Source organism: Aotus nancymaae, unplaced genomic scaffold (assembly GCF_030222135.1).
Source record: "Aotus nancymaae isolate 86718 unplaced genomic scaffold, 86718_ANA_hifiasm-v0.15.2.pri h1tg000036l, whole genome shotgun sequence".
Classification (NCBI taxonomy): Eukaryota; Metazoa; Chordata; class Mammalia; order Primates; family Aotidae; genus Aotus; species Aotus nancymaae.
In genome coordinates, this window is record NW_026988450.1 from 22,276,850 (window position 1) to 22,290,030 (window position 13,181).

General features: G+C 39.0%; 1 protein-coding gene across 2 annotated transcripts in view; it reads right to left on the bottom strand.

Annotated features, from left to right (window-relative positions):
• Positions 1 to 10,909, bottom strand: part of TRPA1 (transient receptor potential cation channel subfamily A member 1) — a 74,413-nt gene extending 63,504 nt beyond the window's left edge. Inside the window, exon 1 of one of the 2 annotated variants that reach the window (XM_064384272.1) lies at positions 10,824 to 10,909. Coding sequence is in view for 1 of the 2 variants with exons in the window: in XM_021670076.2 (XP_021525751.2) it covers positions 1,707 to 1,728 (22 nt within the window). In the remaining variant the exon portion in view is untranslated. Of the gene's footprint in view, positions 1 to 1,706; positions 1,772 to 10,823 lie in introns of those variants that run through there. The other variant, XM_021670076.2, reaches the window with a different exon arrangement.
• Between the last annotated feature and the right edge of the window lie 2,272 nt (positions 10,910 to 13,181).

The following is a 13,181-nucleotide window of genomic DNA, read 5'->3' on the forward strand; positions in this document are numbered from 1 at the left end:
GCTCCTCCTTCACTCTTCCCATCACAGCATTCTTTTATCTATGTTTAGTTCATGCTTTGCTTCATTTTAATAACTTTCTATATTCGATCCTATCTACCCTCCATCTTTCCAGAATCCTTTAACGTTTCTAGTCTGTTGGTGGCATTCTTTTTTTTTTTTTCCACCCTGTTTTGGATTTACTTTTTATTAGAATTTTATAGGATTTCAGATGGGAATGAAGGTAGATATGTGTGTTTAGACAACAATCTCAATCCAATTGCTTTCTCCTAGTTTCTTTGTAATTAAAAACTTCTACTCTATTTCTTCCAAATCATATGGAAAGAAGAAAAGAACTTCATAGCCTGTCTTGAAATACTTGAATGACATTAGAAAAGTATTGGGTCAGGGAGGAAGGAAGGAACTAATGTTCATTGAGTCTACTACTCATCAAGCCATGTCTTTAGTTTGGTGACAACTGAGTTCCAGATGGAAAATTTTGTTTAATATGGATAAGTAGTAAGATAAATTACACACCCACACCCACACACCACTTTGACATCTGTGAAATGCTCTTTTTTACTGGGAATCAGAGAAACCTAAACATATCTTACCCTTTCTACTTCCCAGAAGACGAACTGGTGTACACAGGTTACCCAAAGCAGCATCATTCCCCGGACTCTTGGCAACCGTGGTCTAGAGTGATTGTTGAAGCAGTTAATGAAAAGCCAAATATGATAGGATTATTTAAAATGTGAGATATAAAAAAAGCTAATTAAGTCGGCCTCCAGACAAGGGAAATCTTGCTAAGATTCATTTGTGTTTGAGCAAATAGTATTTCAAGTTTTAGAATAAAATAAGATATATACATGTATCTTATTTGTATTAAATTCTTGTGTGCACATATCTTGTTACTTAACTTAATCAGATGATGAAATTAATCTTTCTGTTATGAGTTTTTAATTCTAACTATTTAACCTGAAGCAGTGGCCAAAATTTAAAATATGTTTTCATGATATCTGCCAGTGAATGAGAGAGATGATAGATTTCTTCAAGTACAAATAATACTTTATAGGATTTGGAAGTACAATTTAAGGTACTTATTGGTTATAAAAATCCTTTATGGTGCAAGTTTCCTTGCTACGCACTTAATTTATACCCAGATCATTTCCCACTGGAACAATAAGACCACAAAACAAAGAATCTTTGCAATTTATTTTAATAATTTTGCTATATGTGGAACTTTTAGAATACTGAGCAACTTTATTATATAAAAATATTGTATTTATTTTAGGTAGCAAACACAATGTCTTTAGTTTAAAGTTTGTCTCCCATCTATAAAGACATTCTAGTTTGACTGTTTCAAAAATATATTAATTTATCACAGTCTAGGGAAAACCCTTTTAAGATTCTAAGTCATAAGTTTCTCAATGAATTCTAGAAAACCATAGCTCAAAAAATTCAGATAAAATTAGATGTATAAGAAAGTTTTTATTTCACGTAATTCATGGTGGTAACTATGTCAGATTGAAACTAAATAACATTAAGTATAAAATGAGAACTTTTTTTTTTTTTAACAGTTGTAACCCAAACTAGCATTCAGAAGTATATGTTAGTGTAATAATTATACTTATTTTATATATCAGAAACCTGGACTCATCCTGTGAAATACATGCACTATCCTTTAAAAATTGTAAAGTTACAAGATATTGAAGAAAAGGTATGCTTACCTTTCCTCATGAAAACTGACATCTTGTTTCTGATGTTACACAGGCATAAATAATCAAGCGGAGAACTGTTCCTTTCCTCACACAGCCAATAGGTTTTACCCACTTTTATAGTCTCATATAATTATATAAGGGGTGGTTCATTCTAAGAGTCAATATTATGCCTTTTTATTAGACTACATAGTGAGTGATCACTATGTATTCATAATTTGAACTTTGAAATTTGATTACTGTCTACTCAAAACCAATCACCTAGTTTAATTATTGTTTACAAGTTTGTCTCACCTACCATGGTTCCTTTGTAATGCAAAACCACAAACCAAAGTCCAGTAGATTACCCTTATTCATGAGAGATACTTTCCAAGACCCCCCAGTGGGTGCCTGAAACTGCAGATAGTACTGAACTCTATATATACTATCTTTTTCTTATGCATATATATATATACATATAACATTTAATTTATAAATTGGGCACACAAGAGATTAACAACAAAATTAATTAAATGGAACAATTATCAACATATAGTATAAGAAAATTTATGTGAATGTGCTCTTTCTTAAAACATCTTATTCACTCTACTCACCTATGCTTGGGCTGCAGTTGACCACAGTAGTTGAAACTGCAGAAAGTGAAATCTCAGAAAAAGGATGACTACTATACTTAACAGTAGTAGTCATAGGAGAATTACATAGCCTTTGTGGAAAACTAATAGCCATCCTACTACTGAATAAAAGATTATTAAGAAGAGTAGGCCGGGCGCGGTGGCTCAAGCCTGTAATCCCAGCACTTTGGGAGGCCGAGGCGGGTGGATCACGAGGTCGAGAGATCAAGACCATCCTGGTCAGCATGGTGAAACCCCGTCTCTACTAAAATACAAAAAATTAGCTGGGCACGGTGGCGCGTGCCTGTAATCCCAGCTACTCAGGAGGCTGAGGCAGGAGAATCGCCTGAACCCAGGAGGCGGAGGTTGCGGTGAGCCGAGATTGCGCCATTGCACTCCAGCCTGGGTAACAAGAGCAAAACTCCGTCTCAAAAAAAAAAAAAAAAAAAAAAAAGAAGAGTAAATGAAGAATTGCAGCATTGTCATTTACTTCTTAAAATCTGTTATGCACCAGTAAATTGAGGACAAAACTGAACTATCCAAGAGAATGTATCAAAATAAAATACAGCAAATTCCCATACCACGAACATGTATCTGTATCCCCCAGATACATGATTCAGGGAAACATAAACTTCTAAAGAAAGTAGTTAATGAATTATCTTGTGAAAACTGTAACATTTTACTAAATCAAGCTAACTTTAGACATCAAATATGACAACTTGACTGAAAATGCCTCATCTGATGCATTCTCTACTTTCTGTCCCTAAAGCGTTTTTATTCATTCTCAATTATTAATTCAGAAACCTTTACTGAGTAGTAACTATATACAACATGGTATATTAGGATCTCCTAAGAAACTCCCAGATTAATAAGGAAGGGAAGTAGCTATCCGCAGAAGAATGCGCAGGGTGTAATATGTACACTTACTGTGGCAATAAGGGTTGGTATCTCAATTATGCAAAGTTCAAAACAGTATTCTTAATCAGCCAGAGACTTTTTTCAAGTGATGGTTCAGAGACCGAGCATTCTGCCATAGAGTGCCTCTTTCATCTTCAATTCATGGCTTTCTATGTCATCATGTTCATTTGTATTGAACGATGGAAGGGAAAGAACATAGAGCAGTTCTAGGGACATTTTTTTTGGATCAGGTCGTGGCCGTGTAGCTACAATAACTGTGAGGGAGGTTGGAAAGTGTAGTTCCTAGGAGGAAAAGGGAACACATTTGTCAACAGTTCTCTGCCAGGTGCTGTGGGACCGCAGCTGTGGGTGAGAGTTGGTCGGGAAAGGCTCTCTGAAGAAAGGGATGTCCATGTTGTATTGGTTTTGGTGAGTGACAGCTAACAAGGAGAATATTGGAGTAGCAAAGAAAACCAATGTGAGCAAGATCATTGTAGACAGAAGGAACAGCATGTGCAGATCACGGAACGGAAGAGTGTGATGAAATGAAGAAAATGCAACGTAGGTTCTCATGAAGGAATGGAAAGAAAGGAGAACATGAAGGACTATGGATGCTTTTGTAATGGAGTTGTCCACTTTGTAAGGTTTAAAACTCCATTTGTTTTTTTTGTTTTTTTTGTTTTAGATCACCCGATTAGAATTGTAGGTGGTGAAGTAAGCAGGCCAGGAGTTAGGTCAGTAAAATTAGTAAAGATGACATCGTAGTCATAAACTCAGAAATGTTGAAGTCTTGAACTGTGGCGGTGGAAATTAAGGGCGGGAAGGATTTATTAGACCTCTAGGATATAGACACGACTGAACTTGGAGGACAATTTGAGGGTGGGATGAGTGTAAGTAGGGTCTAAGGAAAGTGCAGAGGGAGAAAAAAGTAGGGTATATACAGAGGCGGAGGAGAAAAAGACTCCGTCATCGAGAAAACCATGAAATGAGAGTTTTAAAATGGTAGAAAAACATAACTGCAAAAGTTGCAAAAAGGTGAAGAAAATAAAGACTAAAAGGTCTTTTTTCAATACGGAAACTAGAATCTCACCGATGACTTGCTAAGTGCAACTTGAGATTTTAAATTTATTGATTAATAGTAAGCACTTTAACAACATTGGAAAAAATAAAGCATCACAATCATGCCAGAAATTTGTTAGCTTACCCTAATCACTTCGTCTAGAGACGAAAGGGCTTTAAATCACTTTCGTCTAGAGACGAAAGGGCTTTAATATTTATCACAGTGATATTGGGCAAAGTTTAAAATGAATATGGTTATGATTTCAACATACAAAAAAGATTTTTAGTACAGAACTATTGGAGTTCTAACTTTGATACTTATTCATGTGAAAGACTTTCATCTCTGTTTAAGTTTGTTGGGAATCTTGATGATAATAATGCATAAGGTTATTATTACTCAAACGTCATGCTGAGTGTTGAAATTTACAATAATATTTTTTAATTTCAATATTAAAATGATAGATAATCCCACTCTAAGCAAGAGTAATGACTTGTGGAATTTATGACAACAAAATTTCAAAGTATGTAGCATCAGTAAGGATATTTTGAAGCCCACTTCTGTGATAATAATATAATTGAGTTATTTATTAGTCAAAGCTAAACATTTTAATAGCAGACATTTCATATGCAGTAAAAAAAAAACTCTGAATGATAAAGAACAGCTTATAAACAATTAACAAAACTGGAATTAGTAGAATAGAAAATTGTGGTTGTATTAAGAATATCTCAAAAATTAAAAGGAAATACTGAGTTGTCTGAAACAAATCTCAAAGAAGTAAAAGTGATACAAAAATAATGTATTGTGTATTTAGTTATAGAATCATTGATCCTATTAAAACCCAAAATAATATACCTTTTATATTCTATGAGAAGTTAAAAAGCTTAAGTGAAAAATTACCTACATCTTTATTAAAATTATAATATGGTGAATTATGAAAAACAGTAGTAATCTGTTATTTGTTTGGTTGGTTTTATTTTTCTGTTGACTCACCAGGGATGAGTAAATACAATGCTCACATGTTATAAAATAAGACAAAGCATAGACCAATATAGAGAGCACTACAAAAATTGATCTATTTCCCCAATAGGAAATCAGCAAACCATATCCAAATTACCTGGCTATCCACAGAAGACCTCACCAATGCTCTGCTAAACCAAACTTTTACGGGCCAAGAGAACAAGGGTGAGGCAATGATGTAACATTTGCAGTAAGACCAAGGTTTAGCTCCCATCTGCCACCTGAAAGTTTTATAACTTTAGGTTGGTTATTTTATTTCTCTGAATTTCTGATCCCTTATGCACAAAATGGAAATAATAAAATCACCTTCATTAGGGTTATGTCAGAAATAAAGTAGATAATGTATGAGAAAATTCTTACACTATAAAGTACTATATAGCATAATCATCTGGGGTTTACAAGCAGCGTTACATAATGCTCATTTATTATGCTGAGGATCCTTTTTCAATAATAAAAGAAAGCATTTGGAGCACAAGACAAGACAGACCATTTATGAAACTTTCAGGTAGAGAAACAATGTATCTTGGACTTTTCTAAAGCCAAACATGCTTTATTATTGTGGTCTGAGGAATAAATCTTCAGGGAATGGCTATAGAATAACTTTTTAATTGAGTTGCTGTAATAACTGAAAAACTAATGCAGCTTATGCTTTCTCAGAACTCCATTTCAACATCACCAAGATATTTACAGGAATTGGTGGACATTGTTCACATTTATTGAATGACCCCAATAACCTGTTTTATACGCATTACTTCATTTAGGTGTTTAACATTTGTTATCCCATTGACTTCCTACAGTAACTTATGAAGCTGCTCCTATATTTTTCCCATTTACAGATGAGGAAACTAAAGCATAAAGTGCTGAACTGACTTGCCCAAAAGATCCTTAGAAACAGAGATTCCATAAACGTCTTTGGTTGCCGGTTCTAACATTAATAATCTCCAGATATCAACAAGCTGCCTCCCCTACTCCTTTCATTGCTTTGCTCATGTAATTATTTTCATCTGTAAACATTGAGCCTTCATCGTCTGATTCATCCTGACTGTGCTTAATAAATACATCCATACAAATTGCCTGCCCAAAAGGAAATACTTCCAGATAAATTTCCTGTGTTGTAGTTAAAGAAAATGAAACAAATTATGATCACTTGCTTGTTCATTAAGGGAAATATATCCAAATTCGGGTTAATATTGAATGAACTATTTGTTGCACTCATTGAGATATTCCAAGCCCAGACCCCAGGTAAACAACCAGTTAATCTCTAATAAAGGCCAAATTGAGAGCCGGCGTAAACATAGCTGTCCCATTCCCTTAAAAATCTCTTCATTTTTATTGAAAACATCAAAGGCAATATCTGTTTTCTTTTATATCTAATAAATTTAAAATAAATCTCAGTGTACACATTGAAATAAAATATTAGAATGACCGTATTTCCAAACATTAATCTCTTATTAACATTTGCTGAATACCTTCTGGGCTAGTTGCTGGAAGTCTACAAAAGACTGATACCAATCTTTTTAGACATGGTTTCTGGTTTGAAATCTTTGTCCTAGAGAGAAAAGCACTTGGGTGTGCTTACAGGAGTCAAGTAATGGTGGCAAAGGCATTTCAGGGAGAAGAAACTGTGGTTTCTTCTCCCTGAAATGTCATACCCTGAAAAGTTTGATATCCTGAAAGAGTCATAGTTTTTCAGTACTCCTGGTGCATGAAGCCTACGGGGGACAGGCTGCATAGCAAAGCAGAAGTGAGATTGTTAAAGGTTTTATCTTCATCTCACAGTTTGTTTGAGATACCAAAAAATGTGGAGCAAGATTAAATTTGCTTCTCAGAGCAATCAGTCTGATGCTTGTCTGAGGAATAAATTGGAAGGCACAAAGTTAGAGGTCCTAACAGGTGGGACATGATGTGGGCGGGACTGAGGGTGGTAAGTGGGAATGGTGAGACCTGGTAGTTGCAAAAGCATTGTAGGAGGCAGAGGCATCGTGAAGTATAAGGAATTTGATGTGGGTAAGTGAAGGAGGATTTCTCATTTCTAAGGTTATTCTGTTTTTGGGCAGTGGGGTCTCATTTATCTGATGATTAAGAGAGGTCTGAATTCAAGGTACAATTGAGGCTAGCAGAGCAAATGAAATCAACAAAAATGAATCAGTAGAGCAAAGACAGCAAGCCAGATGAGTATCAGAAATGAGTGGGTCTAACTCTCTAATAGATACAAGAAAAAAAAATTTAAGAAATAAATGGGGATGGGTAGGGAAGGAAAAATTACTGTGGAACCCACTGATAGTGAGGAAACTAGTGAGCCCATGTACTGTTCAAAGCCCATCTACTCCAAGTGTGGTCCGCAGACCTTCCACTGGGATGTCACCTGAGAGCTTCTTAGAGAGGCAGAATCTCAGGCCCAGCCCCAGAGCTAATTAATCTGATTCTCTGTCAATTATCACCTCTGAGAAAGCACTGGCTTTAAGGATGCAATTGTTTTCTTGCTCTAGGTCACTGTTTTCATGTACAAATATGGACCTGGTATCGTCAAATCTGATTTTCATAAGGCAATACCCCCATTTTAGAACTTAGCAGTCAAGTGGTCAGGGTCCCAGAAGGAAGCAGATTTACCCCAGATGAGTCAAATGTAGAGACTTAAATAAAGGGCCTTTTGCAGGGGCTGGTTAGGACTAAGGGGACAAGCACAGGATGGTGAGATGTCCAGTGATAAGCAGCAGTGCAGTGAAAAGCATTACCGCCTGCTAGGGCTGGAGGAAAAGGAGAAGAAATTGAGTTATCAGAGATCACTGAGAGAGAGCAAACTGCAGGAAGGGCTGCTTAAAGCTGTTGCCCAGAGACACAGCACAGAAAGGAGCAAGCAGGAAAAGTCCTCTGAATTCTCTTGCTATTTTTCAACTTTGGACTCTTAAGTTGGTCAAACCCATCTGGCAGCCAGTTACAAGGGAACTCACTGGAGTCACTTCCCAGAGCAACTGGGCAAGGCAAAAACAGATTTTTTAAAAAGTAGAAATACCATCCAAGCCAAACCAAAAGTCCTGTTGTTCTAGGACCGGACCAAGGGTAGGGCTGCCTATTCTCTGGACCCAATAATGAGATGCAGATGAACTGGGAAAGAAGAGAGTTTAGTTATAAACCAGGTGCAGAGAGAAGGCCGGGAAAATATTTCCAGAACAACTCAAAATCACAAAGTTTTCCAGAGCTTATGTATCTTCTAAGCTATGTTTATGTGTATGTATGCTTGCATCTAAAGATGTAAGTGATTAACCTCTTGTAATCTATAACTGAAGTCAGTTTTGAAGACCTTGCTCTGAAGCCTTAGTAAATTTACTTAATCTAGATGGATCCAGGTACTTGGGTGATTACCCTTATCTTGTCTCCTGCTAAATCATGGAGATTTGGGGAGTTCCTCCAGACCCCAAATTAACTTGTTTGTGGAGGCCTGTGGTATTTCTTCAGACCCTCAAAAATAAAACTTGGTTAATCCTGAATGGGTCCTGGTAAGACTTCCATCATTATCTTGTCATGCTTCAAGGCCCAATAAAGGCCTGGTCAAGACTCTTGGTGGACTTTTGTTACATTCCAGCCTTTGTATAAGGGCATTACCTCTTTCAGCTTTTAATATGTAACTTAACCACTTAGTCAGTGCTGAAACAGCTGTCATGGAGGCCTGCTGCTCAACTGTTAGTGAGACCTGGCCTGCCACAATCCCTACTGTCAGTTTTCACATGATTTCTATCATGCCTGTATATTTATATATTATGAGAATTGTAGGGATATGGAGTGTCATAATCTTTCTGGCTATTTCCTGATGAGAGGGGATTGTCATTATGGGGCACTGATTGCAGTGTTGGAGTGGAAGAGGTCAATTTATTCCTGGTAGTACTCTCTCTTTTAAGGACTTAGAGGCAGTGCTTGCTGAAACATGATAATATGAACTCGAGGGATGTTTTGGAGCAATATGCAACAGCAATACCTTCCACAACATGACATTATGCCCATGCCTACAAAAATGGCCAGGACCGCAAGGATTTTCTGCCCCCAGGAAGGCCTTCTGCTAAGCCATGGTACAATCCAGTTATTAAGCGATAACCTAGGACTGGAGATGGCCTGAATCTGTTGGTGCATATCCTTTAATGCCAGAAAAATATTCCCAGAATTGTCAGGTATATACACGCAACATTCGGTTTGGGTGAGGGTGAAGGTTCCCCCTTGGGCTGCTGTGATAATGTCTAGGGCCATTTGATTTTGCAAGATAGCTTTCCACATACTGCACATTTCAACATTCATAAGGGAAATACTTTGGAGACTTTCATTCAAGGCTCACTGCACAAAATTAGCTAGTGCCTCTATGTGCCATATGACAGTTTCTAAGTCTATTGAGAGCATAAAGATTGAGGTCAGATGATCGTACCATTGAAAGACTGACCTGGTTCATCTGTTAAGTATATGTAGAAAATTAGCTCAGTTTTGGATGGTTTTCATCCAGTGTTCCTATGCCAATTAGGAGACCTAGAGTGTAACATCCCAAACAACTTGGGCAGCCATGGCCATAAATTGGTGCCACAAAGCCATTGGGTTCTGTTAGGAGGATACCAATTTTGGCCAGGTTGTTGCGACCAGTTGGTGGTAATTAGCACTATAGTATGTTGGCCTTGTTCATGTGGAATCCATCCCACAACTCAAGTTACATTAGGTCAGTGGTCAAGGGAGTGGTTCCATTGTTCCCAGCATAAGGGGTGTACTTGGCTTAAATGTCCGGTAGAGGCAGTTAGCCAAATAAATGTGTCCTAATATTTGAAGAAAGCCATTTTTTTTTTTTTTAGACAAAATCTCACTCTGTCACCAGGCTGGAGTACAGTGGCATGATCTCGGCTCACTACAACCTCCACCTCCTGGGTTCAGGTGATTCTCCTGCCTCAGCCTCCCAAGTAGCGGGGACTACAGGCACACACCACCACACCCAGCTGATTTTTGTATTTTTAGTAGAGACGGGATTTCACCATGTTGGCCAGCATAATCTTGATCTCTTGACCTCGTGATCCACCTGCCTCAGCCTCCCAAAGTGCTGGGATTACAGGCGTGAGTCACCGTACCCAGCCAGAAAGCCATTTTTATACTGGACATTTTATGGTATAACAGTCTGGATATACACTTTCAGATTCAACAAGGGAGTAGCTAAAGCTATTACATCTTCCCTTGTTTTGTTTACAGAGAATGGCTGGCTTTTTTTGCTCTGGGCCTTCTAAAGTTTTGTTTATGGGCCACTCTGAGACATTTGCCATGGTGATTCCTGTCATTTGTGACTCAGTCCAAGATTTCAGATTTCCCAGAAGAGTTTACAGGTAAATCCAGTCCTTCCCTTGGATGGGTGACACCCAGCAAGGCAACCCCATGGTGCTGGAAAGGGGTATTAGGCGACAGACCCAGCAGGAGCCTCTTTGCAGATTCTCTGTGTAGTACTGTGCCAATTGTAAGAAAAGATTAGAGGTGAGAGCAGAAACAATGAGAGGCATAGCAAGAAGGAGCATTATGAGAAAGTCTTACCGTTTTCTGAATAGAAACTTCGAGTCTTCTAGGAGGGTCTGCCGCCCATCTGTCAGCCGGAGACTCTTCTGCCATAGAGCTCAGGAATCTTTTCACTCATGTCTGATGGACTCGAGGCTTGATGCCTGCCAGTTTCAGTGCTGCACCTGTGGTCAGTAGCACGTCATAGGGTTCTCTCCATTTCTCTTCTATTTGTTGGGCAGGACTGGCTTCCTTCCATTCTTTCAGCAGCACTTGATCGCCAGGTAGGAGTGGGTGGCGGGCTTTTGCAGAATTCAGAGTCCTCGTTAGAAGCAAACTTATGCAAAATGTTAAGAGTTTGTCTTAAGTGAGCAACATAATTCTTAATAGTCAACTCCCTTTCAAGGGGCACTTTGGTGACTTGAGATGGGCTGGCTACAAAGGGTCTCTCAAAAACAGCTTCATAGGGACTTATTTTAATCCTGTTTCTAGGGGCCTTTTCTTACCCGGAGCAGTGCAATGCTAAGTACCTGAATCCATTTCAACTGAGTCCCTTGACACAACTTGGCAATGATTGTTTTTAAGGTGTGGTTCATTCTCTCAATTTGTCCAGGAGATTGAAGTTTGCATTGCAAGTGCAGTTTCCATTTTATTCCCAAAGCTTTGTTTACTTGTTATCTCAGAGGTGAATGAAGGCCCATCATCACTTTGAATTACGTCAGGGAGCCTATGTCCTGGTATGACTTCCTTTGCAAAACTGTAACTACTTTGGTTGATCATTCAGTGCGACGCGGCATGCCTCCACCCAAGCCAGAGACAGTGTCCACTAGAACTAGGAGTTATGTGTACCCCCCAGAGGCTGCTGGCATCTGTGTAAAGTCTATTTGCCAATGTTCTACCGGGTGCCTCCGTCTTTCTTGTTGCCTAGGCTGCCCTCAGCTGTCATTATTAGGCTCATTCCAGATGACAGTGCTGAATGATATACTCTAAGTGGGCCTTTAGTCCTTTCTCTTTCAAATAATTTTATACAAAGGCCAGCAAAGCATCTCTCCCAAAACTCATGCTACCATGAATGTACTGTAACAGTAGGTGAACGAGATGAGCTAGTGCCCAGACTAGGCCTGCACTGTTTACTCTCTGCCCTTCCCTGTTTAGTTTGAATCCCTTATATTCCGAGGCTTTCTCATCTTCAGAAGTATACCAGGGCTTGAAGGCCATTAAATCTATTTGGGGAATTCAGGGCGCCTGGATTTCAATGCTGGCACTGGCTAAATGTCTGGCGGTGTGGTCTGGGAAAGCATTGCCCCTTGACACTTCGGAATTATTGTGTTGATGGTGAGGGCAATCCATTATGGCTATTTCCTGTGGGGCCTGTATCGTCTCTAACAATTCTAACACTTGCTTAGCGTATTTAACATCGGTGTTATCCGCCCTTAGCAGCCCTCTTTCCCTCCAGATAGTTACGTGTGCGTGAACTATCATGAATGCGTACTTGGAGTCAGTGTGTATGTTGACGTTCTTACCTTGGAACAGTTACAAGGCTCTCATGAGGGTGATTAACTCCACCTTCTCTGCTGAGGTCCCTGCCAACAAATTCCTGCCTCTATGGCCTCTGAGGAGGTCACCAGAGCATAGGTGGCATTTCTCTTCCCATTGGTGACCAGGCTACTCCCATCTACAAACAAAGTTCCATCTGTGCATGGGAGGGCTACATCCTTTAGGTCCAGGAGGCAGGAAAACACTAGGTTTATAACCTTTAGACAGTTAAGTAGGGCTTCCTCCAGCTCATTAGTGGGAGGTAACAATGTAGCAGGGATTGCAGTCCCAGTGCTTTGCAGCTTTACTGTGGGTCATCTAAAGGTATGACTTGATATCTACCCAATCGGCCGGCTGTCAACCAGTAACCTCCTTTTTTGCGCCAGTAACAGTAACACTTGGTGGGGTACATATATTGTGACAGGCTACCCCAAGGTTAGCTTATCAGCTTCCTTGAGTAGCAGGCAAGTGGCAGTGACTTCTCTAAGATAAAAGGGCTAGCCCTTGGCTACAGTGACAAGCTGCTTTGAAAAGTATACTACAGGTTATAATACTTCACCTAACCTTTACATTAGGACTCCAAGTACTAAACCCAGACTCTCATGCGCATAAAGTTGGAAGGGCTTATGAGGATTTGGAAGCCCTAAGGCAGGGACAGAGGTGACTTAAACTTCAGTTGCTCAAACAAATATTGATGCCTTGCTTCCCATTAGAAAGTATCATGGTTGGCTCCTTTTAACAGTTCATACAAAGGCTTTACCATTAGTTCATAATTAGGAATCCAACTCTGACAAAATCTGGCCATACCTAGGAAGCCCCTCAGCTGCTTTCCGGTGGTTGGTGTGGCAATGGAAGCAATTG